General features: G+C 45.5%; 1 protein-coding gene across 4 annotated transcripts in view; it reads left to right on the top strand.

Annotated features, from left to right (window-relative positions):
- Positions 1-27,179, top strand: part of TEX30 (testis expressed 30) — a 231,270-nt gene that overhangs the window by 62,434 nt on the left and 141,657 nt on the right. For 3 of the 4 annotated variants that reach the window (XM_069205190.1, XM_069205192.1, XM_069205191.1), the window contains one exon: positions 12,230-12,469. The exons of the other annotated variant lie outside the window; for it this stretch is intronic. In XM_069205190.1, the coding sequence (XP_069061291.1) occupies positions 12,230-12,469 (240 nt within the window). The remainder of the gene's footprint in view (positions 1-12,229; positions 12,470-27,179) is intronic. 4 annotated transcript variants of the gene reach the window in all.

Below are 27,179 nucleotides of genomic sequence, written 5' to 3'. Positions count from 1 at the left end.
GTCAACTCCCTGCCCATATGGTATTAAAACATTACTTAACTAAAAAAAATAAAAAAAATAACAAAAACTAGAAATTCATTGGAAAAAATAAAGGGTAAAATAACATTATAATTGGGTGTGATAAAAAGATCTAGTTAAAAAAAACTCCTTAGGAATTCTCTGAAAAATCCAAATGTTAAAGTGACGTTCTATTTCGATGAATGTCAGTGACAACATTAACGTTTTGAACTAAGAAAATTGCAGAAATTCAATGGTTGTAGTTAGCAAAGCTAACTGTAACTTTCACCCTGGCTGTGCACTGCTTATGATCTCACATATACTCACTACATGTTCTGTGACATCACTGATGACATCTCAAATGAGTGTGGTTATTTTATTGTTTGCTGCTATTCGGTGTAAGTGTTAAGAGAATGTTTATGTGGTTCATAGGTGTGTAGAGGTATTCAGGACATTATGAATGTTTGTGTACATGACTAACACTGTATGCCGGTACCACTTGATGACACATGTAAGTTTTTCTGTATTTGAAAAAAGGTTGTGAAAGTGCAATGATTGTAGTCTCTCTAGTGCTGTGGGCATATAGGGTGCGCTTTGGGAGCAGGAACAGCCTTGCTCCAGGTTGTTTGGATGTTAAAAAAACTAAAAACTATCCTGTCCTACATACATGTCAACTTTTTCAAACTGATAAGTGGGGTAGTGTATTTGCCTATTGACTTATGTTGTAGCAAAGGCAATTTTAGACGGTGACACCTAAAATAAAGCTGTTTTTGGCTCGTAAATTGGGATTCTCACTCCTGAATCGGGTGTTTGGCGTGTATGGTCCTCCAGCGCTGCTCCGTCAGCCTCTTCCTTAGCAGCTACTGTTTCTCAAACAGCTGATTAGGCTCTTACCTATGCCAAGCAACCGAAGAAAAGTAGAAATTGTAAACAAACTTTTCTACTTTTCTTTGGCATCTGGACTACCAAAAAGAGGGGAGAAGCGCAGACAGGAGTCTGTGGCAGTGGCCTGCCTGAGAAAAAGCTGAAGGTGCTCTATAAGAGGAAGATCTGTTTTTTCACCCAAACATTCAGGTCAGAGTCTACTCGGGTCTCTCGCAGCTCTCCTTATGTTCTTTGTGGGTGGGCGAAGAAGGGGTATGTAAGGCAAAAACATATGTTAATTGCCCACACTTATTATACGCCCTTACCTGTGACACGGCCCCATAACTACGGGGAGGGTATTTAAATGCTGTTATTGCCCAGAGGTGCGAGTATTAACGCTTAAACTCTACACAGCTTTAAGAGATATTTTAACAGTCTTCCTGCTCAAGGATCTCTCCCTCACCAGACTCCAATCACAGATTCCCCAAAAGTAGAATGCCAATTACAATATCCCTAACCTAGTAAGGTTGGCAGTTGTGCAGCTGTGCTGCAAAGATCTGCGTTGATAATGCAAATAGCTGAGCAGAAACTGAGTTGTTTTTTCTCATACTATAAGGACATTCCCCTGAGTTTCAGTGTAGCACTTTGGGATGGCCCTTAATATCACACCTAGCACTACTCACAGTTTTAAATGTGCTCCTCTGCCACTCCCATGCCTACTAACTTCCACCTGCCCAGTGGTTCTGCCGGTTGTGTAACAAACATTGAAGGAAATGTGGAATTTCGGTTTATAGTGGAATTGTGTGATTGGCACTCGCAAATACAACAGTAAAGGGATTACTGAGAAGACAGATCTGGTTGTGAAGAGTATAAGGCTACAATCTAGAATGGATGCTGGGCCAAATAAGGGTTTACAACTGGCATGTATGTGAATTAAGGAGTATGTGGCAAACTTCAAATGGTGGAATGAAGAAACTGGTCATATCGCAAGACTCTTGGCTTTATTACGACTTACTTCTTCACTGCTAATCTTCTAGTAGTAACAGACATGCATGTCCAAAAGAGATGCTAAAGATTCTCTAGAAGATGGAACTGTGACGGATAGTACAAACCCCTAATTATAATGTCACTCCATAGCATCCATCCTCCAGTAGGCTGTGCTTTCATGAAATCGCTTAAGTCCTCAGCACTTTTTCAGTGTCACGTTTATGTTTACATTAGATTATTAATGCTTTGTGTATATATATATATATATATATATCATATACATCATATACATCATATACTTGTGAGCAGGCGGGCTCTGTTGTGCAGTAGATGCTTCTTTTGTTCTTCAACGGCATGTCCTAGGTGTTTGACAACTAACCCAATGTTGTTTCATAGGCATCTATGAGCAGAGGCTCTACACCAGTTCCCTCCTCACATGTTCGGGTTGCTCCACTGCAGCCTATTTTCACACGGGTGATTATTTTGGGTCCCTCAACTCTAATTTTGCTGTGGTAGGTTATTTCTGCTGATGCGCTCGGAGGGAAAGGTTTGACTTTTTTCAACCTAGTGTCTGTCTGACACTTACTTGGTAGCTAAAGTGAGTCTCCCTGTTCAGGTAAATATATTAGAGAGGAAATTAGGGTTTGACTTTGGGTTTTGTTCGCAGAGTTTTTCCAGAGTTTGGAACTTTTCTTACATAAATGAGTAAATATTTGAACACATGATCAAATGAAGTAAAGGGATAGTATGTTTGAAAGGTTTTCTTTAGACATTATTTTATTTGAGGATGTGACTTTGAAGGAGCTGCTGACCATCATATATTTCATTATCATAATATTCCTAGTGTTAAAATAAGCAGCTGCTTCTTTTTCTATCAAGAGCCATTCTAGGCGGCTCACTTCTATGAATCTTTCTTTAAAGAATGGGTGTCATGGAAGTCGTGGCTTGAAGTGGGTTGAAAAAATTAAGCCTGTTACATTCAAGAAAAGTTGTGGAAAAGGGTACCTCTGATTCTTCTATGGAAGACCGTGAAGAGAACGTCCCAGAAAGGAATGTCTGAAAAGGACAATGTTCAAGATACTGTAAAAAAACGTGGTCCAGTCTGCAATTGATGCAGCAATTTGGTCCATGTACGATGCGATTGTCAGCTCCAGTGATTCATCCTTTGATAAGTCCATTAGCTAATTTCTCCTATGTCACTGAGATAAGGCTCAGATATGTCATTGTTAAATTAGGCTCAGCCTCAATCAATTTCATTGCGAGCTGAAGTTGGAAACCCTGCAGTACAGAAAATGGTACCGTTTGTGGCAACACCCACAGATGTTAGTATATGTTTTTGTGGGTTATGTCAACAATTGATATTGTCATGTCTCCTCCTTCAAGTAAGAGGCGGTGAATATGATGTTTTTTCTGAAAGAGAGCAGAGTTCCCTAAGTATCCTGTTTTGTATTGAAGTTTTGGGAAATCGGGTCTCTAGTTGGGAGAGGTTTGCACTCTGTCCAAGTACGGGCCACAATCCTAGTCTGGGCAAGTAAGATACACACTACAAGTTTACCTGTGCTCACCCTCTGGTAGCTTGTCATGGAGCAGTCAGGCCAAGCTAAAGAGGCAATGTGTAAAGTATTTGTGCACACACACACACACACACGCGCACACACACACAAAGTAACACAGTGAAGACACCGCAAGAGGACTCCACACCAGTTTAGAAAAATAGCCAATATTTATCTGAGTCAAACTAGACCAAAACGACAAACAATCCAACATACAAAAGCCAAGTTATAAATTTTCAAAGATTATATCAAATGCAATGCTTATGAAACAATAGCTCCAACTCAGGGCTATTTGGAAGCGCTGGACCGGGGCAAATCCATAAATTCAGTCTGACCGCGATGGAGCTCGGGCCAGATACATGAGTCACACAGACCTGCTGACAGTAGCTTAATTCCATCGAGGCTCAGTGACGCTGTGTTAATCCAAGGAGGGGATGCGTTGCGTTTGCAGGCGATGCATCATTTCCTGATCGGGCAACGCTGGTGATGCATCGAGGTCGAGAAGCAATGATTCCTGATTCTGATGCTTCGGTGCTGCATTAGCCAGCCGGGGCTGCCTTGTAAGTCAGGGTTGTTGCGTTGCACAGTCGGCAAGCGATGTCCGCGGCTTCGGTGCAGGCAGCGTCAAAGTGGTGTTTCTGCAGTGGGATGTGCCTGTTTCAAGTGACGCGCCAGGGTTGTGCGTCAGTTTTTGTGTTGCAGCACCACACTCGCCTCCAAGCCCGCTCATTCTCTTGGAGAAATTTTAGATTGCACTATGTAGAGAGTTTAGATCCATTTCTCTCACTCTCAAGCAAGAAACAGCAGGCGTACACAGTAGAGCAAACAGCACATTGATCCTTCTTCCTGGGAGGTTGTCCTCCATTCAGAAGTGTTCAGAGTATGTGCTTTTGAAGGGTGTGGGACTTCAAAGACTGTTTTTGAAGTGTTCCAGTTCCCCTTCAGCCCAGTCCTGTCTGCTAGAAGGTATTGGTGGGGGTGGAAAGGGGGGGGGTGTTATCAGTCCTTGGTGTGGGGTCAAGTCACAACCCTTTAAAGTGTGAGTGAGAGCCCATCCACCCTCCCTGCTGAGGATGACCCACTGGTATGCGGATGAAATGCAGGGGCAGTGGAGTGTCCTCTGTTTTAGGGCCGTCTGGATGGAATGCACAGTTGTAGCCGTCACCTAAACCCACACGGACCAGACGTGGATTGAAGGCAGGCTAAGGCACAGAATGGTTAAAGTAAAAAAAAAAAAAAATGCAATCTTTCTAAAAGTGGCATTTTCAGACCAACAATTTAAAAACCACCTTTACCAAAAGATGTTTTTAAATTGTGAGCCCACAGAGACCAAGCTCCATTTTTCCATCTTTTCCCAATGAGAAATTACTCTTAAAAGATGTTTAAGGCAATCTGCATACTAGCCTATTGGAGAGTTAGTCCTTGCAATAGTAAAAAATAAATTTTTTCACGACCTGGACATGTTAAACTTAAAAGTACATGTCCAACGTTTTAAATACACTGCACCCTGCCCTTGGGGATAACCAGGGCATACCTTATGGGTGTCATACATGTAATAAAAAAGGATGGTTTGGGCCTGGCAAGTGGGTACACTTGCCAGGTCGAAATCATGGTTTAAACTGCACACACAGGCTCTACAATGGCAGGCCTGTGGCATGTTTAAAAGGCTACAGTAGTGGGAGGAACTACTAGTGCTGCTGACCCACTAGTAGCATTTGATGTAGAGGCCCTGGGCACACTTAGTGCATGTTACTAGGGACTTACTAGTAAATCAATATGCCAATCATGGAGAAGCCAATGTTACCATGTTTTAGACACAGAGCGCATGCACTTTAGCTCTGGATAGCAGTGGTGTAGTGTAGCCATATTTTAATGTAGCCTTTGCACGTTTGCTTAAAGTATTAGGCCTCTGTACACTTTGTCCTAGATTCATTTTATTTAGCTTCGCACTGTTATTTTACAATAACCAGTTTCACGGTCTTGTTTTATTTTCTTCTATCACACTGTTTAGCTTACTTCAGCACTGAAGTTCTCAAACAATACATTCCTGCTCGCTCTGTGCTTCAGTCAAGGATACAGTCTGGTACATTGCCGATAGATGTGGTAGAAGTTTAGTCTTTAGGGTTCGTAGAAAGTACACATTCTTACGTAGGGACATTTCTTAGAACATCGGCGAGTTAGTTATAAAAACACTTCCTAGTCCTGATACACGTAAGAGGGAGATTCCGACCAGGAACCCACAACTAGACGCCGACTGCCCTGTTGCAGATGCTGATCCCGATCACAGGCCTTTGCTCAGGTATGAGGGTCGATGTCCTCCCGGGGAACCTGAAAGGCAGGCTTAGAGCTTAACATGCTGTGCTCAAAATAGAACTTAGGAGAGAGAACGTAATCTAGTTGCATTATGATAGCGTTATTCTTATGTTTCACTCTCCTCGTTACTATTTAAATCCTACTGTGTTGTATGGTTCTGGTTATTGTGGCTCACGCCTTGTTATCTAAAATGCAGTCGTTTTTATTAAACCAATCTTTAAAACTCAAACTGCCTTTGTCATTTATGTATGAGACCATACTGTGTATGAGAGAACTGGTTGGGATCTGAGTGACCACGACTTCCCTGGGAAGCACTAAGATGTCATGCGCTCGGCTGCCCAATTGTCTCTTCCCTTTGGGAGATATGAGGCACTGCTAGTTAGCCGGAACTAAACCCGGATTTGGGGTGACAAGGGTCCTCCGCCGTGGGTTAGACTTAGTCCCCCACACTGCGAACGATCTTGCCGCCCAAAAATCCAGTAGTCTCATTAGGATAATGAGAGCCTACGTGACATGGCGCCGCCAACATTTGGTTTGGCTCTAATTTTCGGGTCCACCAGTCTCTCTCGGTCTCATATATGATAATGATCCCTCAGTTCCTTTAACGGAGACGTCCGTGGCACTGAGGACTTCCACCACCGCGATATAGGTAACCCTCAATATAGCAGATGGTTGTTCAAGCTTGAACCTTAAAAGGAAAGACCCCGTTTTGGTGTGCCCTCTCTGAACCAGTGCTGATTTTCTAATGGCAAATCCCCAGGTAATACAAATAGCTCTTAATATGAGACAGCCGCTCACAGCACATTTGCTTGCATATGGTCTTACGATCCAGGGTGGTCCAGTCACGTTTGTGGTGGCCGCCCATGCAGCCTATAGAACAGAACTTTTCTACTCCTGGGTCACATTCCCAGCAGTTGATGGGAATACAAATGCATTTCACACATATACGGTTGCGAACGTGCCTGGCCAGTACAGGGCGTACGCATACCTAGAGATACCTCTATCTTAGCAAGAACATAATAATTGGCTTGATGGCGCCCTACCCCATACTATATTGCCAGTAAGGTTAGGTCCACTGAGTAATGATGGTCCGACCTGGCCTTTATTGGCCACATATACACCACATCCTGCGGTTGCAAGTATGCCTGTGGCTGAAGTTCGTCATTTATATACAGACTTAACGGCTACATATAGACGCTTAGTACAATTTGTGATGCAGACACTAAATACAAACCCAGCATGTGCTGCTCCAGCACAACAACATGCAGTAGCTCCAGGTATAAACACGGCGACTGTTCACTCTATCATGGGTAAAGTTCCAGCAAAACGGGAGGAGACTCCATTTTGTCTGGCACAGAAAATTAATACGCTGGTGGCGGTATTTCCCCATACGGGACCTCAGGACAAACATAAAATATTAACTATGTGTTTACCATTTGGCATGGTTCCCACAGTGGAACATTGTAATACATGGGGCATGGTGTTTGCCGCGCTCTACACAACGGCACACGGTACACCGACATTAGCGAACCTACCGGAAGTGCTTAAACAGATTCAGGATGAATACGGGGCTGCCCCAGCCTTAGATTTAGGAATGCAACTGATGGGCAACTTTGCCACGGTTTCTTCAATAATACTAAGTAATCTTAAAGGGGAGGCAGTTGCACTTGCTGTGTGTAGGCGTCTTCGTGACGTCCCACAACTCGATCAGGTGCGGGAACTGCCTAAAATAATAGCGGAAACATATTCCAGTATCGGTCGAGATAGCCCAGGGGCTAGACCGCAAAAACCACAGTTTCAGGGAAAAGTTAGTAAAGACAATGCTAAACAACAACCTGAGGGTAATAAGAAGCGCTGGGAGAAAAAACAACAGACACCTAAAAAAGAAAGGGGAGAATCTCCGCGTACAGAGACCCCGCAGAATAGGTATAATCTCAGAAATAGGGATAATTTGAAAACACCTGATAGATATCAAAACACTGATACACGCCAATCTCGTTCCTTTCAGGACTCATCAGAAAAGAGAAATGAGAGAGGTGTGCGGTCAGAGCGGAGAACAGAGTACGTGAAACCAAGACAGGAATCACAACGCTCTTCGGAGGTTTCTGTCAAGAAGGAAGAGAAACCGATACAACAAAAACAGCAGTTTAAAAAGAAAAAAGTGACGGCAGTCTCAGTTAGACATGCCACACAGGAAGAGAGTTCTCTTGAAGAACAAGACTTGGGCACTAGCACTGCTAGACAGTGCGGCAGAGGTCACAATAGTTTGCCGAAATCTTCTAGAGCATCTGGAGGTGAAAGCAACTGATGACTTCATACAAGTTGAAACAGCAGATATGCGTGTCTCTGAACCCGATAGGGTGTATACAGTGACTTTACAATTGGAAGGAGACATTGAACGCACTATAAACGCGATCTTTTGGGATCGTGTAGTCAAGATATGACATTTTGCTGGCTGAGCAGGATTGGCCGCCTGACTTTGTTCGCACTTGCCCATTTGGGGAGGAGGTTATTAAACCTTTGTTCTCGCCACTTGTTCCAGGGGACTCCCAGAGTCCTATTGCATCAAATGGGCTCTAGCACAAGCACCTGCCTTATATAGAAATCACGTAGGGTGGGATAGGGATTCTCCATATCATGTAATTCCGATTAAAGGTGAACCTCAGCCACAACCGCAGTATCCTATAAAACATGAAGCAAGGGCACCGGCGAGGGAAATACTTACACAACTAGAATACCAGGGAGTAATTGAACCCTGTGTCTCACCGATGAATAATCCCTTATTCCCTGTAGCTAAACCGGACCATTCATATAGAATAGTCTTAGACTACAGACATTTGAACGGACATACACGTACATATGCTATACAAAATTCACATAGCGCCCCACTGATGAACAACATTGTGCGGGAAAAATACAAAACAACTTTAGACATCTCGAATGGTTTCTTCTGCCAGAATATAGCAACCGAAAGCAGGGATTTGACAAGCTTTAGCGCGTTAGGCTCCCAGAAAAAATTCTGTCATTTGTCTCAGGAGTATAAGAATAGCCTGGGACTGTTTGCGGCTCGTGTGACTACAATTTTACACGAGTTGGACCCTGAAGCATTGTCTTATGTAGACGATATATATCTCACAGATGACAAGTTACTACACCATTTAAGATGGGTAGCCCGCTTTGTTGTAGGGTTTGCCAAAATTGGCTACAAATTTAACTTCAAAAAATCTAAAATTGCCTTCCTCCGCGTCATATTCCTGGGATATGAGCTGTCGAATGAAGGTAAGAGCCTAGCGCCACAATTTTTAGAAAAATGTGCACAATTGCAACCACCTAATACGATTAAGAAACTCCAACATTGTTGGGATCTGAGTGACCACGACTTCCCTGGGAAGCATTAAGATGTCATGCGCTCGGCTGCCCAATTGTCTCTTCCCTTTGGGAGAGATGAGGCACTGCCAGTTAGCCGGAACTCAACCCGGATTTGGGGTGACAAGGGTCCTCCGCCGTGGGTTAGACTTAGTCCCCCACACTGCGAACGATCTTGCCGGCCAAAAATCCAGTAGTCTCATTAGGACAATGAGAGCCTATGCGACAGTGGTAAAGTGTGCGGAGTCGAAACAGAAGGTCAGTAAGCAAAACGTCAGGGGAAACCATGCCAAAAGATGCCAGGTCCAATAGAACTGATGGGGAGTCAGACCTACGTCACCAACATGTCTCTGTTGTCTGAAGACAAAGTTGCTCTAGAGAACCAGCTGCTAAAGACCATCTCCAGTCTTGAAGGGGCTGGATTTTGTCATCAACTATAGAAAGTCAGTACTTGCTCTAAGTCAGATGATCCAGTTCTTCATTTCATTTCAAATTCAATGAAGGTGTCCATCTTTCCCCCAAATTCCAAGATCAAAATGATAAAGAAGGAAATTCAAATACTGCTGAAGATGGGCAAATTCTGTCTTCCAGGGCTGGCCATGATAGTAGATCTATTGTCAGCATCTATTCTGACGGTTTACTCAGAGCCTTTACATTACATGGATCTTCAGTGATTGAAACCCCTTCCTTAAGAAAGAGGCCTCAAGGTACACCCCTTTAATGTCCCTCTCTGCAGAAGCTCGGAATGGTATGGCTTTGTAGCTCGCACAGTTGCAAGTTTGGAAAGTTAGACGTAGTGTTGACCTTAACTCCAGATGTCGTGTGTCAGACATCTGTAAGCTAGGGTTGGGTGAGGATTTTCAGATGCGATGCGATCACAGGTGAAAGTGGTCTGTAGAAGAAAGACAGTTTTGTATAATAAGAGCTTTCTAGTTAATTTGCAGTAAGACGTTTATTACATTACAGTGCAGAATTGTGTTCTGGTTTGGATGGACAGTGCCTCACTAGTGACATATCAGTAAACTAGGAGGAGCCTGCTTCCAGGCTCTGGGGAATCTCTCCAATATGTTTAGACACTTCTACCTGGAGAACGGTTTAATAGTTTAAGCTGAATATACCCTGAGCACGTCTAATTTCGTGTCTGATTATGGATTAAGAGCCATATGTACACATTTTCCCATTGACACAGAATGGGAAAAACCCTTTGCTACATCTGGCCCTAAGTTCCTTCATGACAAAAGAGAATGAACTCTCGACCGGGGGATTGTTCTTCAGAACAAATCTTTAAGGGGCTATCTTCAAATCGATCTGTTTACTTACCATCTCAGACATAAATACCTGCGGTTGACTTTGGATGGTTTGGACCCTAAGCGTCTGGAGCTCTCCCTTTGTTTTATGAGGCTGATGCCGCTTTTCCTGATCTTATTCGGTGTCTGGGGAGCCATACATGACTTACCAGTGCTAGGACATATGCAACTAATGGTTTTGAAAATGTCAGGGCATCCTGGAATCTTCTTGAGCTTTTGCACCTATAATTGTAAGTCATTTTGAATACCTGGGCTCTATCATCCTAATTTAGTTACAAACATGCCAAGACTCTGTGATTTAGCTTGTGGTGGAACACCACACTTACCCAGGTTCTGCCCTCTAGTAGAGGAACTTAATTTTCTAGTGTTTCTCTTTTCATGTGGGAAAGCCTTTAGAACTTTTAAGGCATATAGATTGGGCATCTTACCAAGCCATAGTTTGATGAAAGGAGAACCTGTAGGACGGCATTTTCTAGTAAGATGAGCATTGCTTTCTATTTACATCAAGGTTGTTCCATGACACAAGCAGTCTTATGATGTAAAGATTGTCCTTAATTTCATCGTACAGTGGACAGGCAATGGTCTTTGAGAGAACTTTTAGCAAAATTAACCATACTATTATATTTGGTCTCTTTTAGTAGATTGTGATATATGAAAGCTCTAGATGTTGATAATGCATCTTTTTTTTGTCCAAGCAGTCACATTTTACAGGACAAACAAAATATTTTTCAACCTCCATATTTTATCCTACATTTCACAGTTGTACTAAACTGTGTGTGAATAAGCGTTTAAGATGGTTTAATACATTATAAAGTATTGCCTACAATTTTCAGTCCTCCCTCTATATCATAACTTTTAATTTCATTCAGAAAACGTAATATTCCTGTATCTTCCACAAAAAACTGGCGCAAGAGCTACTGATGTTTCTGTGTTTGGGTCACATTCAACTCGAGGGGCAGTGGCTTTCAGGGCTTTCTTGACTTTTCTTGGTGGTGGGAGGACATTATGAAGGTGTCAGACTGCCTTTTGGAACCTACATTCAAAACAATTTAATACAACCCCCCTGGGCTTATGCCCTGCAGTGTAAATGACAAACTTTAAAGTGTCATAATCAAACCTCCATTCTGGTATAGAATGTACAAAAGGGATTCAATTAAAGACAGAGAGATGACGATTATCCTGCCCTACTACTCTCTTAACAGTTTGTGTTGCCCTCTAGTTGATTTTACAATAATAATGGACCTGCAGTTAGCTGTTGGCTGCAGGTATTTCAGTCCCCTATTTGGTTCTTGTGTTTTTCTAAGAAAACATTTCATTGTAGACAGTAATTTATACAGGATATCCTACAAGAGGATTGTTGGTATCTGCTAATAATGGGGTTCACTCTGATCTGTCACTGCTCCGTGTTCCAGTGTTACTTTGATATTCCTGTTGTATGGGTATGCATGTTTCGTTTTATTTGTTGCTGAAGGCTTATCAGTAAAGTTATACTTTGTGCCTCTGCTTCTGTAATTAAATAAACACTTTCAGCCATATTAATGAGGGAGAGTCTACATGTTGATTCTAAAGTGCATAGGGAAATGCTATTTGAGCAACTTGTATCTAGTGTGTGTGTTTGCGTTTAGGGGGCTGTTTTATAAATCGTCAGGAATGAGAATGAAAAATCTTTCAGTTTTTAGAGTTAAGAGGCATGTCAGAAAGCACTGAACTTCTGGTTGCTTGTAAGCAACTGTTGCAGATTTCGTAGCAATTTAGTCTAGGTTTTTATATGTTGACCTACTGCCTTTTCTGTGCCTATGGTTTCTGCTTTTTGTCACTGATGTGTTAATTTGTGATTTTTAGGCAAAAACACGATTGATTACCCCTGAGCTGTATCTCGATGCAGTCTATTCAGCACCAGCCAAGATGCAAGCCCCGTTCTATGGAGTAATTCTTGCTCAAGGAGCTAGAGATTATACGAATTCTCAACATTTGGTGTCTCTTGCATCACACCTGGCAGCCCATGGGATTCTGTGTCTCAGGTTCACATGTTGTAAAGGCCTCAGCCTTGTTTATAGAATTAAAGCATATAAAGAAGCATTGGTAAGATACTTTAAGCTCCTATTAATTTGATTAAGGGCTTTTCTTTGATATCAGACGCTATTAAAGATCATTTAAAATAGTTTATTGTGAAAACTAACCAAAAGATCACACCCATTCAACATGATTACGAAAGCTAAGATAGTTGATGTTCCTATGTGCCCTGCTGCGCATGCACAAGGGGGTGTAGGGTGTGTGTGTTTTTTTTAAATATTTTTGTTTGCGTACTTGTCCAGAATTTATAATGGGCAAGTGGACATGTAGTTATCAGAATTCAAAGACAAAGATTAAGTTGGATGTCAGCACCTATATTTAGGTTTTTGTCCTCAAAAAATGCGGTAAGGTTAGTTTATCATCTTAAATAGTGGAACACACACTCCTCCAATGAGGTAAAACAGTGACTCGCAATGTTTAGATAAAAATAGTTTTTACCTTACTGTTGTCCTGAGGTGCTAGAAACATTGACAAGACCAGCAGGACTCCAGTTTCTTAAGGACTCCCACTGTTTCAGGATAAGCTTACCACTCCACCAGCCATATGGAGTGAATATTTAATGGACGAGTGTGCATGATTAGTATCTCAAACTTTGTTGAATTTAACTTAAGAAAGGTTAGCCTTGCCTGTTTGACAATGCCACCAGTCCAGGAAGCAGGTGAGAAGCTAATTATGGCATCATTTGTATGGTGCTGTCAAAGTTTAAGCAATGGCAAGCCATCCTGCTTGCCCATTGCCTTTTGATAACTGTTCTTTTTTGCAGTAATCAATGCCATAGACATTTGTAACAATAATACAGAATCTCACAAAAGAAATCAGTGCAATAAAGAACCAAGCAAAACCTTTTAAATAAACAATAGGAATGATCAGGGAACAATTATAACTTTACATTCAGTATCTCATTATGAGTAAACTGTTGGTGATCCAGGGATACTGTCCCTGGCATCTCTGATGCCAACTGGTGTCCCCCAAATCAAAAAACTGGAATTATTGGTTACTCAACTCAGAATAAGAAGTAATATCCTGACCTGGAAAACCCAGGAATTTTCTGTATGAAATTCCCCCTTCCAGGCCAAATAATAGCCCCCTTTCCGCTGCTATTTACTACCTGCTTTGAGCAGGTTGCATATGGGGATTGCGGTGGGGGAGGGCATGGCTGGGCAGGTCAATGTTGGGGGAGCGTTGTCTACTCCCTCTGTGGTACTGCAAGACTGAGTGGGAGCCGGGCTGTGCCTCTGTCAGCAGCCTGTCTGTCTCCAGCCACGATTTTACTCGGTAAGGAGCCATAAAACCAATCATAGTATGGTGGAGTGGTATTGTCTGAAGGTCCACCATTTTTCTGGCTGGGAATACCCCCCTCTATAGCCTCCCTGAGGATTTCGGTGGAAGCTAAAAGTAAGCAAGCACATTTGGACCCATTTGTCATTTGTAGGCATTGTATTGTTGAAGAAAAATTAGTGTTTCACAGATCCAAAATTCTTTCATACTGTCAGGGCAACCGCAAACTTGATAAATGTGGGCCTCTAGCAACAAATGCCTGCTTTTCATTCATGTATTGAGCCTCTTTGTTTCTCCAGTGTTGAACTGTATCCATTTTGGCAGTGAGTAACCCTATATTGATCAGTATCTGCGTTTTCTGGGGGTGTTAAAATCTTCCATAAATCTGAGGAGAGTGATTTTGGAAGTTTATATGAACCACCAACCAAGTATACCTGAGAGGATCTCATTAACCCATCTCTAGAGTCTCTAAAGGACACTATGGCCCTCATTACGATCTTGGCGGTTTGGCCCGCCATGCCCGCAGTGGCGGCTGAAGCCGGTAGCCGGCATGGCGAGCCAAACCGCCATATTATGAACATGGTGATGGCCACCAGCGGCAGCCCTCACCCACCGCCAGGTTCCCGCCGTCAGGCAGCCTGGCGGCGAGTTGAAACACCATCCGCCAGGGTAGCGGTGCTACCCTGTGGATAATGTTTCATTTCTCGCCAGCCTTTTCCTGGCGGGATATCCCGCAAGGGAAAGGCTTGCGGAGGGGGTGCCCCTGCACTGCCCATGCACTTTGCATGGGCAGTGCAGGGGCCCCAGTGCAGAGCCCCGTCGCGCAGGTCGATCTGCGTTATGGGTGCAACTGCACCTGCCGCACAGAGGCATTGACGGCGGCTCCATGTGGAGCCGCCGTCAATGTCCCAGCCGAGCCTTTCTGTGAGCCAGCGGGCGGAAACAATGTTTCTGCCCGCCGGCCCACAGATATGTTCATTATCTGGCCGGCGGGGTTCCGGGGTCGCTGGTGGTCAGTGTTTTGACCGTCAGCATAAACACAGCGGTTTTTCCGCCGTTTTCATAATGACCACCTATATTGCCACACCTAATAGAGAGAGATTTCCTTTCAGAAACATATCTCGAACACAATTTGGAGAAAAATCAAGTTTCATATGATAGAGGCACACCTATGTTTTATAAGTTATGTGCTGGTAATTGTACCAAGGGGAATTGTGCAGCAGTAGCTCTTTACATTGCCATCATGTTCCCTCTCTCCAGCTTTCCACAATTAGTTCCTCCAGGTCAGCATCCCAGTTTGCCTTTTGCTTTGTTAACAGACCACAGCTATGACAAATCAGTGATCTGTAGACTTGGAAGACTTTGCTGTGAAGTCTGTCTCTTGTCAGTATTGGCTCCAGTGGATTGGATTCCAATTTTTTTGTTTTTGTTTTTTACTGAAAATCTCTTTATTGATGTTTCAATCAGGAAAGACAGTAGCCTCAAAGCACAGTTTATTTTTTTTAAATTCTTTTTATTTAACAAAATTGGATCACAAATGTCACAGATACATTGTTTGATATTTTTTTCTTCAAAACACGCAGTTTGTCAACCTAAAACACAATAGTGCTTGTGCAGCCTCCAAATATGCAAAAGGAATTCGTCCCAGCCCACTCCTAATCCTCCTGAATTCCCCCTTGATCCCCAATCAAATCTGACTCCCTGTAAATCGCCTATGCTCGCCATACCTTCTCCCACTTTTTGGGGCATCCTCTTCCCTTGTAGATCGCTTTCTTAGCACCTTGGCACCAGTCCAGGCTCAACTGCCATCCTGTCTCCCGGGGAGGGATCGGACTCTCCCCAAGTTCTTACTATGTTAGGTTTTGCTATCGCCAGGCCAACCTCAACCAGATTCCCTGCTATCTGGGCAATGTGGTTTCCCCTGAGATCCCCAGCAGGAACCACCTAGAGTATAGGGGTATCTCCAACGCTGTGACCCGAGACATCACCTGGGCTATTTTGGACCAATATTCTTTTGTCCGGGGGCATCCCCATAGGGTGTGTATGAATGTTACGTCTTCGTCACAACCTCTTAGGCACTTTGAGTTTGCCGCTTTGCCTATCTTATGTAATAGCTTCCAGGAGCATGACCATGTACGACATAGTATGACCTATGTAATATTTTAAGCTGAATTAATCCGAATCAGGCCCTGATGGCTATCTCCCTCGGGCCTCCGAGGGCTTCCACCCATTCCTCATCTTCAAAGGCTCCCAGATCTTCCTCCCATGCTTTCCTTAGTCTGCTCAGCAAATCTGGTGAATTATTTACCAATTTCTTTTTTTTTATAGATTACCGAAATCCCTTTTTCATGAATAGGTTTGGTGAGTATCCTGTCCTCCAATGGGGAGGTCTCAGGCAGTCGCTCACCCTCCCTAATATGTCTCCTGAGGGCATGTCCCAGTTGCATGTATTTATAATATTCAGTTTTTGCTAGTTCATATTCCTCGCAGAGGCCCCGAAAACCAATGAAGGCCTGTCCTCTCCATATATCTCCCACTCGCTCAATCCCTATTAATTCCCACCTTTGAAACCCCTTCCGTTCTCGCACCTCTGCCAGCAAGGTTTTATGCCAGAGTGGGGAGAATTCAGTAAGTTTCCCTCTCCCACCCAAATAACTGTTTGCTGCCTTCCAGGCCCTGACTGCCGCCTGAGTATGATGTGGTAAGTTATTTTCTTGTCTTGTATCGTTTAATAGGGCATCCAGACTACCTCTTCCCATTTCACTTCTGTCAACTGTATAGGCCGGAGCCTGTTGGTCCGCAAATATACATTCATTGACTATGAGGAGAATCTCAGGTATGGCTAGACTTCCCTTGTATGCACCTTTCTTCAACTTGTCTCGGACTATTCTAGAGGTGCCCCCAGTCCATAAAAGTGAGCAAACCTCCCTTCCTATCTTTCTGAAAACCTTATGTGGGATCTTGTAGGGAGTGTTTTGCAAAATGTAAAGAAATTGTGGTAATCTCATCATTTCATACAGGGCTGCTTTTCTGATTAGGGTCTGTGGAAGATTATGCTAGTGAGTAACGCCTCCCTTAGGCCTCTCTAATTGAAAAGCAATGTTTCTGCGCAGGAACTCCTGAGGGTCACGCATCACATGTATACCCAAAATTGCATAATCCACCCGTGACCACTGATGCCTCGCAGTCCTAAGGCAGTTGAGGGTTTGCGCCCATGAGGAGAAAGACCACATACTTTGACCAGTTTATAGTGTAGCCTGAGTGGTCTCCAAAAATGTGAAAGATCTGCATGAGCCTGCCAATAGAGAGGGAGGGCTGCAACACATAGAGCAATATGTCGTTGGTGTACAATGAGATCCGCTCTTCCAATCCTCATGGCGTCCAAATCCCCCTGATCAATGGATCCTAATGAATCCATGCCGCTAATGGTTCCAGCGCCAGGGTGAAGAGCATAGGGGACAAAGGGCTTCTCTAGTGGGTGTCTCTCTTCAGCTGGAACTCCTGAGAGACAACTCCATTAACTTTCACCCTTGCCATGGTAGAGCTATAGAGCAGCTCGATCCAGCCACGGAACCGCTGCACCAAACCCGGCCTCTCCAATGTGGCAGAAATGTAATTTCACTCAAGGGAATCAAACGCCATATTGGCATCTAAGCCCACCAGAACCGCCTGCTTTGCCGGTGGTCAGCCGTCATGTGGGGCACCCCATACAGGTGCTGGAGGTTGAGCCTCGTGCTCCTATTGGGCATAAAGCCCAATTGATCAGAGTGAATCTGTGATGTATTGACCCCCTGGAGTCTGGTCGCATGGGACTTAGCTAAGACCTTGGCCTCCATATTCAACAAGGTAATGGGCCTTTAGGTGCCGCAGGCCGTCAGAGGTTTGCCCTCCTTATGGAGAACTACTATAGTTGCGATTCTTTGATCTGCCCACAAACTGCCCTTTGCACAGGCCTCTCGGAGCATTGCCAACAGTGGTCCGACAGTTATGCTCACCATCCCCTTATACATCTCCACTGGTATTCCATTCAGGCTGGGAGCCTTCCGCAGAGCCTGCACCAGTTTCTCTTCTTTCACATCTGCCTCCAGTGTTTCTCTGTAATTCCCTGTGAGTTCCTGCAGGGGAATATCCCTCAGGACGTCAGCACAGTCAGCAGGTGACATTTTTGTCATGGGAGCGTAGAGGCCCTCGTAGTATGTCGCGAAGGCCTCGGCTATGGCCACACCAGTCTGTGGTGACTGCCCATCTTTGTTGTTCACCCGAAGCACCCAGGAGCGTTCTTAGTCCCTTTGTCTTAACCAGGCCAGAAATGTGCCTGCATTTTCGCCTGCATCATGCAGTCAATGCTGTATTACTAGGGCATGCACCCTGGCATGGTTTTCAGTCAAGGTTCTCAGATCATGCTGGCGTAGTTGTAATTTGTGACCATCTTCTGGGGCCCCAGTGGCGTGGGCTGTCTCCTCCAGTCGGGCTGTATCTTTCTTAATAGTATTACATTCTAATCTTGTTTCTTTCTTTTGTGCCCTGATTAGGGCCTGGGCCTGACCTCTTATGACCGATTTGTAAGCCTCTGACGACGGCACAGACCCCTTATTTTCTTTGAAGTACTGGTCAGCCCCCTCCCTTGCACTTCCCTGTCTCAAAGCACAGTTTAGACAGCAATAAAACAATTGTGACAGCTTTATATTCATTTGAAGATTGGTACAAATCTGGTGTTGTATATAGAGGATGGAAAAAGTACAGGCCGTCTGTTGTCACTCGGTCTTGGCGTTGGGTCAGCAAGCCCCACTGTAAAGGGGGGAAGTAGATTAGAGGGGCGGGGTGTAACCAGGTGAAGGGTACATCAACAAAGTAGAAAACACAAATCAAAGGAACAGGTCTGATCAGGCTTGGAAGCAGAGTGCATTAGTGGGGAGGGTCCACCCCAAGCCCTCACGAAGTCTCACTTACGTAACATGTACGGTAGGTGTGTGTGTGGTGATATGTGCCCGTGCCAACATGGGACATCAAAGAAACAGCTCCAATGCTCTCCGCTTAGGTGAGTTCAATGCCTGAGAGATTGTAAAGGAGGGGGCGCCAGGCTCTGAAATTTAGCATCTGACCCTGATAGTTTGTGTGAGATTTGTTCCACTAAAAATCACATGCATTAGCGTCTGATTCACTGCACAGGTTGTGGTTGTTTGGTTCCAGGCTAAGGCATTCAGGTGTCTAGCTGCCTGAAGCATGTGACTTATGAGTGGCCAGTTCGCTTGGGTCATGTACGCTAGGTTTAGGGGCTTTAGTCCCAATATCACAGTGAGACAGGTGGCAGGAAGGGAATAGCCTATCACTTCTTTTATACAGCTTAGGATTTCTTTCCAAAAGGTGTTGATGAGGAAACAAGTCCACCAAATGTGTGAAGGTGCTCAACTCCTGGCCACAGTGCCAACATAGGGCTGATGTGTCAGGGTACCTGGCCGATAGGTGGGAGGGCTTGTAATACCATTGGTACATGAGCCTATAAGCTCTTTCCCTCTGAGCCATACTGCAGTACATTTTAGGGATATCACATCACAGGGGGTCCCATTGCTTTAAGCGTTATCTCCTCTGGAGCTTTTGAGTTCCAGTATGTTGGTATGGGTGTGTGCCAAGAAGAGCTGAGTGTTGAAGTGTTTGGTAAGTGTTAGATGTGAGATCCTGTGAGACATCATAGGTTCAAACCAAGTTTTCAAATGGGGTGTATGGTCAAATGACCCCTGGGTAGACAAGAGGGGTGTAATGCCCAATGCCTCAACTAGAGATATTGCATTCTTGCCGATTTGGGAAGCTGGTACTCCATTTTATATTTCTCAAAGGTTTTCAAATGAGGCTCTTGGAATAGAACGCATAATGTCCTACAGTCTTTATCTGTCCAATCTCGGAAAGCTTGGCGTGGCAGGACAGGGGGAAGTCTGGGTTGCGGGAAATCGGGTGTTAAATGAGGGGAAGGAAGTCAACCACTTCTTTAGGGTCGCTTTGCCCCAGATGTCTAGGACCGTCTTAGTCGGGGTGGCAGCATAGGCACTTCATGACTGAGCATGCCTAGGAAGCCAGGCCATGTCCCATAGAGGTTGACATGCTACTGCCCTGTCCATGTAGAACCAGTGGCTTTCACTTTCCCGGGCTACCCAAGCCGAGACGAACTGCAAGTGTGTAACCCGGTAGTATTCAATAAGGTTGGGGCACACCAGGCCTCCTCTGTCCCGGGGCTGTATCAGGAGTACATTAGAGATTTGGGACCTCTTCCCATTCCACATGAACACACGTAGGTCATGTTGTAGCCATGAAATGTTGTCCTGCAGGATTGAGGTAGGAAGGGTCTGAAGTAAGTATAAGACGCAGGAAAGGATGTTAATTTTGACCACAGTTATCTGTCCTAGCCCCAAGGTATAGAAGGATCTCCAGCGCCGAAGGTCTGCCAGAATCACGTGGCATAGTGGGGGCCAGTTAGCAGCGGTCCAGGTGTCAAGCGTGGGTGTCAGTTTGAGACCTAGGTAGGTAATTGTGACCGAAGACCAATGAAAAGGTGCTATGCTCTGTAATCCAGTGAACTCAGGTTTCGGTATCATCAGGTTTAAAAAGGCTGGATTTAGACATATTTACTTTGAAACTCGAGGTGGCGGCAAAGGCCTCTAGACAGGAGACCACCGCCGGGAATGAGGCGGAAGGCCACGTTAAAGTAAGGAGCAGGTCGCCTATGTAGAGATTAACCTTATGTACCTGTCCTCTAAAAGGGATTTCCTCTATTTCCTTCATGCAGAGGATAGGTAATACTTAGCGGGTCAATCGCTAGGGCAAAAAATAGTGACGATATGGGAAAACCTTGCCTGGTGCACCTGCCAAATAATATAGGGTCAGTGAGGTGACCATAGACCTGGACTGTGGCTGCTGGTGCAACATAGGAAGCCATGATATTAGAGACCATGTTGGGGCCCAACCTGATTTTCAGGCAGAGTGGCGAAAGGCCCAGTTCACTCTGTTGAATGCCTTCGCCGCTTCAAGCGAGAGAAGACAAGCTGAGATCTGGTGCCGCTGCACCTTTTCCACCAAGTGTGCCACACTGCGCACATTGTCAGCCTCCTGTTGATTACAAACACCCCCCCCCCGGTCAGGATCGACCGGGCCGGGTAGGTAGCGTTCAAGTCTAGTGTCCAGGACCTTGGTATAGAGTTAGGCGTCAGTATTTATTGGTGCTATGGGGCGATAGGAAGAACAAAGTGCAGGATTCTTGCCCGGTTTGGGGATAGGAGAGGACTCTGCTGCTGCCATGGAGGGTGTGAGACCTGTGATGAGTGAAAGAGTTAAATAGCTGAGTCAAATTTTCACCCAACTGAGGGCAGAATATTCTATAAATGTTGACCGGGAGGCTATCTGGCCTTGGTGTTTTCCCTAGCGGTAGAGCCCTATGGGCATGCGGATTCCTTCCATTATGATCGGGGCATCTGAGTCTACTGCATGTTCAGGCTGGAGCAGGGGCCACTCACACGCTGCCAGATAAGAATTGATTACAGTTTGAGGGACATCTTCCTGCTCGTAAAGAGTCTGATAGTAGGCGTGAAATTCCCGCCTTGCGGAGCATGGTTATGTGCACTCTAGCCAATTTCTTTTGTAGTCTGCGTGCCAACAGTGAGCCCACCAGGAGAGATCCCTCTGTCCTGTTCGTCCTGTGGTCGCACAGCTGACCCTGTAGAATAGCTAGTTGATGCATAGTCTGTCTAGTGGGCTGTCCTTCTGTTCTAGAGTTTTAATATCAGAAGTGAGACCAGTGTCCACGAGATGAGCCTCTCAACCCCACGCGATGGCCACTGAGGACATTATTCCATGGATGATGGCCTTAAATTAATCCCAGAGTGTGTGCAGAGATACGGCCTTCTCAGTGTTGTGGGCAAAGTAGTCAGTGACACCCTTACTGATCCTGTCAATGTGTGTACAGGGTACCGGAGGAGCCACAGCAGTAGACGCCACTGCGGTGGTCTTTCTGGATAGGGGGTTGCTTGAGACCACGTCTGTTCAACATGGGCATGATTGGAGATGGAGATGTCCAATATCTTACCTTGTTTTGAGGGTAGGGAGGACGGAGTGTGTCACAGAGACATAGCCTATCCTGGTGTAGGTGAAGTGCACATGAGGGTAGAAGTAGTTGTCCCTTGTGTCGGGATGTTTGTAGGTCCATGCCTCAATCAGACCCAGCTGTTAGATCTCCTGTTTCAGTTGTGCCGACATTGCCCCTGATATATACCTGTATGTCGGTCTAATGTTTGGTCCCAGACTTCATTAAAGTCCCCCCTGACTGTTATGTCCTCCCCTTGTCCCCTGGAGCTGTACCCGCAGGGTGCATTGGGTATAGGCCTCTTGTGTACTGTTTGGGGGTATAAATGTTAAGCATGGTTAGGCTATGCATCCCTGACTCAGATACAGGGCTAGAAAAAGACCTGCTCTATCTCGCATTACTTTGGTGATGTAGGGGCCGAAAGCCTGCTTGCAAAGGATACCCACCCCAAATGTTTTAGATTCGGTGTATGCCCAGTGGCGCACAGAATATCGGGTATGGGATACTTATGCTTGTCAACTCCTTAGAGGTGGGTTTCTTGTACAAAAAGGACATCTGGATTGTGTTGTATGATGTATAGCCATACGTGCCTGCATTTGCGTGGAGAATTTAAAGTACAAATATTGAGGCACAGAAGTTTGGTGCCACTAGTCAAGGACGTCATTGTGTGACTAAGGTGGTCGTTATGAACATGACGGTCTGGACCGCCACGCCGGCGGTCATTACCCCCAACGGCATGGTCCAGACCACCATATTCTGAACACAGTAGTGAACTGGCTGCAAAGCAGCCAGTTCACTACCACCCACCGCCAGGCCAGATTTGACCGCCGGGCCGACTGTGGGCACATTCAACCCGGTGGTGGAGGCGGGACAGGTGGTGGGATTCTGATCCCATTTCCACCAGGGATTTCTAGGCGAGATACCCCGCTAGGTAATCCCTGACAGAAAGAATACGGGTGACAGGAATAATCATTCTTGTCACCTGTATGTGACATGCCTGGCCCCTCCCCCCCTTTCCACTATCCCTACCCACCCCCCAAGCCCCAAGAAAAGCCCCCACCCCCAAATCCTGAAAACCAACCCCCCCCCCAACCCTCCACCCCCAAAACCCCTTGTAGGTCCTCGGAATCCCCCATCCCTACATACAGGTCCCACCAAACCCGAACCCCACACATCCACATGCACCCATTCACTTACATGCACACAGGCATACATGCACTCAGACACCCCACCCCCACACACACACACACATACACTCACTCCCATGCACTCACACACACAACCTCCTTCCCTCTCGGGCAGCCCTGAACTCTTCTATCACGCTGCTCCACATTTTAAAGAGGTATATTGTGAAATACATAGAAATTAAGGTTACATGTACTAGTGCATGACCTGGGAAATGTGCCTAAATGTGGTGTGGACAGAAAAGACTAAACACGTGTGTACATAGCACAACTGGGTACTGTTGTCAGAAGAATACAATATATACACGTACTCACAAGAACATATTCAGAAATTGTTTACTAGCTTTCTCTCTAGGTATTGTAGTATGAGTACAGCTATAATTACGTGGTGAAGCCTAAGGATTATATCAGGAGGTGAGCAAATCCAGGGTGAAGGGATTCAGTATGTTTATAAATTAGTGGATAACAGGAGTTCTTTCATTCCTCTCTTAAACCTGATTCAAGAAGGGACCTTCCTTAGTTGTAGAGCAGTGTTGTTCTATATTCGTGGTACTGTTCTGGGAAATGAGTGATTCAGAATTTTTGCTATACAAGTTTTGAAATTTTATGAATTAGTCTTTTTGCTTCTGGTTTCTTCTACTGTGTGTCATTTTTGAGCTAATTAAGTAGTGATTTGGTGGTGTCTGGCTTTGTATGTTATGCATTCCTTCTTGACAGTGCAGTGTTTTTCTACAGGTAACCAGTTCTGTGATATCAGGACAGCCAATATGTGTTTTCTTATAACTGACTGGTCTTGCTGCAGAGTTCAGTACCAATTTCAAATGCAGTAGTCATGATTTAGGGAGTCCAGTAAGATTGGCGCAGTGTGGAATTAACTAAGGATTGAACTATAATGTGTAGATCCTGTTCAACTATTTCAGGTTGCAAATAGTGGACAACTACCATTGACCGTTTTTTCAGTGTTATGCAAATGATGTATTTGAGTCTGTTGTGAAGTATAAAAACTAAGGACCAGTCTTTACTCACTATTGTTCATCTAATTCCTGCGGGGTTTGAATCCATTATCTAGTTGTTGACTGATGTCATGTTAATGATATGAGTGGTTCAACAGGTTGGTTAAATACTGTAGAGACTAGTATGGAGCGTTGTGGTATCCAATGAGGTGATAGGGTTGGATCTGAGGAGACGTTTCCCATCTTAATTGAAAAACAGTTTTTCAGGTAGGATCTTAATAATTTATGAATGGTAATATTCATGTCCATCTTTTTTGAAGAATGTTGAGAGCTTTGTAGTCAACCATGTAGAAGGTGCTCTGAGGTCAGGACTCATTACAAGGCATGATTCACCTTTGTATATAATATTTAATGTGTCATCGATGATGAATATTGTTGCAGTCTCAGTGTTGCATCCCTGTTTGATGTAGTTGTATTTTTATAGCACTTACTACCCCTGATGAGATGCTGAATCGCTGTTTGGCGAGTAGCACACTACCCCGGAACCCAAAATAGATTGGTAGTGGATTAGTATAGAGAAATGTAATTTGTTGATTCGAGCAGTGGACATGCGAGTCTGTTAGTTGGATTCAATAGGATACAGGAGGAATAGCGGAGCGATGAGTCTTGAAAGTGTTATTTGGGAGATGATAGTAGTAAAATAAGGTTTGAGGTTAGTTAAAGGAGGGATAGAGGAGGGAAGAGTCTAGAAAGTGTTAATTTGGGAGATCATAGTAGTGAAAGGAGGTATAGGATGAGTCAAAAGAAGGATAGAGGAGGGAAGAGTCTAGAAAGGATCACTAGGGCGATCATAGTTTGATGATGTTTGGGATGAGTCAGAGTGGAGGTAGAGGATATAATAATGAGAAGGATATAGGATGAGATAATGGGTAATGTACTGGAGAGGGTTGAAGATTTTTTATATTTCTACACTAGGAGTAAAGTAGTAAATTACCTAGTGGCAAATTTATATATCTAGGTGCGCAAAGGATTCAATTCCCCTCCCTATCTTGTGCAGAGATCTGATTGGCTGATAGCACTTCAACAACAGTCGTTGAAGTGTTGTCAGGCATCTTGGGACACGGCTGAAGCCAAGTCACAATAAAAAAAATAAAAATAAAAAAGTATAGAAAAGGTGCCAGGGTACAAACACCCTGACCCCTTAGCCCTGGTGGCGAGGTCCCAAAGGGACCCCCTTCCAGTGCTAAAAAGCATTTTCTGATGGATACAACTACCTGTGGATTCCTCACCTCATGAATACTCCCATGGCGCCAGCATTCGACGGAAATCTTCTTACTAGTCTCTGCACGTCGACGAGGACGTCACTGTCTCGCACGCGACGCCGTCTGACGTCATACAGGCAATAAGAGGTCCTCGACGACGTGCAGACGTCAGTTCCCTTTTTTCCGTGCATTCGAAACGGTTATCTTCGAGGGAGCAACTGTTACTCTTGCGGTTACAGTGTATATCTTGCTGCGTACTCTTTCTCTGTGGAAATAATGTCGCAGAGAAAGTCTGGATTTAAGCCTTGTCGTGAGTGTGGAGGCAAGATGTCGGTGACGGATCCTCATTCCGATTGCCTTTGGTGTTTGAGCTCCGACCACGACGTCTCGACTTGTGATTCATGTCAGCACATGAATCCGAAGGCCCTTAAAGAACGCGAGGCGAAGCTGTTTATGGCCAAGTCAAAGGAGAAGCATCACAAGAAAAAGTCTTCTCCAAGACATCGGCGTCATCGAGACTCCCGGCGCCGTAGAGAATCTCGGCGTCATTCAAGGGAGGCTCGTTCCAGGTCTCCGGATCGGCGCCGAAGGACATGGGAGGTCAGCCCCACGGTGACGCCGCATCCTTCGACGCCGTTGCCCTCTCCGGCGTCTCCAACTTCGCCTGGACAGGCGTCGGTGATTGAGGTATTGGAGCCTCAAGTGTTTTCTCCGGCGCAGACGCCGAGGCCGGCGTCGGGGTCGCCTCCGAGTCAGGCACCCCAGTATCCGGCTTTTCCCACCCCTGGAGCCGATAGTTCCGCATTCTTGAATGCGATGTATGCCATCTTCCAACAGATGGCTCCAGGGGGTGCTCCGGCTGGGCCTTTGGCCTTTTCTTTGGGTGATCCTGCGCCTCTTCGGCCAGCACCCTTTATGCCCTTTCTCCCGTTTGGGAACGTGGGCTCGGCGCCAGTGTCGGCGCCGGTGGCCGCTCCGGTGGCTTCGGAAGGATTGGCCCCAGGGATTTCCATCCCGTCGACGTCGAGATTTCGGCCTGTGACTCCGGTGGGTCCATCCGTTTCAACTGCTCTTCAGTCGGCGCCGAAGTTACCTGTGGCGCCGGATGCGGCGTCGGTGGCTTCGGAAGATCGGCGCCGATCTCCGACTTCGGCGGAGGTATTGTCGACTCCGCGGATTGAGCAACGACTGCATTCAAGGAGGCGTGCTCTCCGGGTACTAGAAGAGCAGGAGTACCAACGAGCCCTAGAGGAAGGAGAGCTAGAGGACTCGGGTGATGGGCTGCGTGGACTGGAGTCGGCCAGTGGGCTGGACACTTCCCCTGAGTGGGACCTTTCGTCCCCGGGGGAATATACCGAGGAAGCTGCTTCCTTTCATACAGTGGTACGGAAGGCAGCTAGTTTTTTGGACCTGCCTTTGCCGGTGGTGGAGGCGAAACAAAACCTTTTGACAGAGGTGTTGCATCCGGCCTCAGCCGCGGCGGAGCCTCTATTACCTTTTAATGACGCTCTGCTGGATCCGGTTTTAGAGGTGTGGAAGAAGCCGGCATCTTCCCCAGCAGTTCACAGAGCCGTGGCCAGGAGGTATCGGACGGCTCCAACTGATCCTGGTTTCCTATCTAGGCACCCTACGCCGGAGAGCTTGGTTGTGCAGGCCTCCTGTTCGTCCAAGTCAGCGCCTGGTTCTTTTCCGACGGTGCCTGGGGACAGAGATTCAAAAAAGCTGGAGGCGCAGTCGAAGAAGATTTTTTCGTCCTGCAGTCTGGCATTAAAAGCCACCAATGCAACCTGTATCCTTGGGAGGTATATTCATGCTCTGATGGATGACATCTCCTCTTCGTTTACAGAGCTTCCCCAGGGTCTTTTGGATCTTGTCTCTGATGCCCAGGCTGCTGCGACCCAAATTATCCAGACGGGACTGGATACCACCGACTCGGTAGCCAGAGCAATGGGCACAACTGTGGTGGAAAGGAGA

The sequence above is a fragment of the Pleurodeles waltl genome, chromosome 8, assembly GCF_031143425.1.
Source record: "Pleurodeles waltl isolate 20211129_DDA chromosome 8, aPleWal1.hap1.20221129, whole genome shotgun sequence".
Taxonomy (NCBI): domain Eukaryota; kingdom Metazoa; phylum Chordata; class Amphibia; order Caudata; family Salamandridae; genus Pleurodeles; species Pleurodeles waltl.
This window is presented reverse-complemented; position numbering and strand designations above follow the sequence as displayed.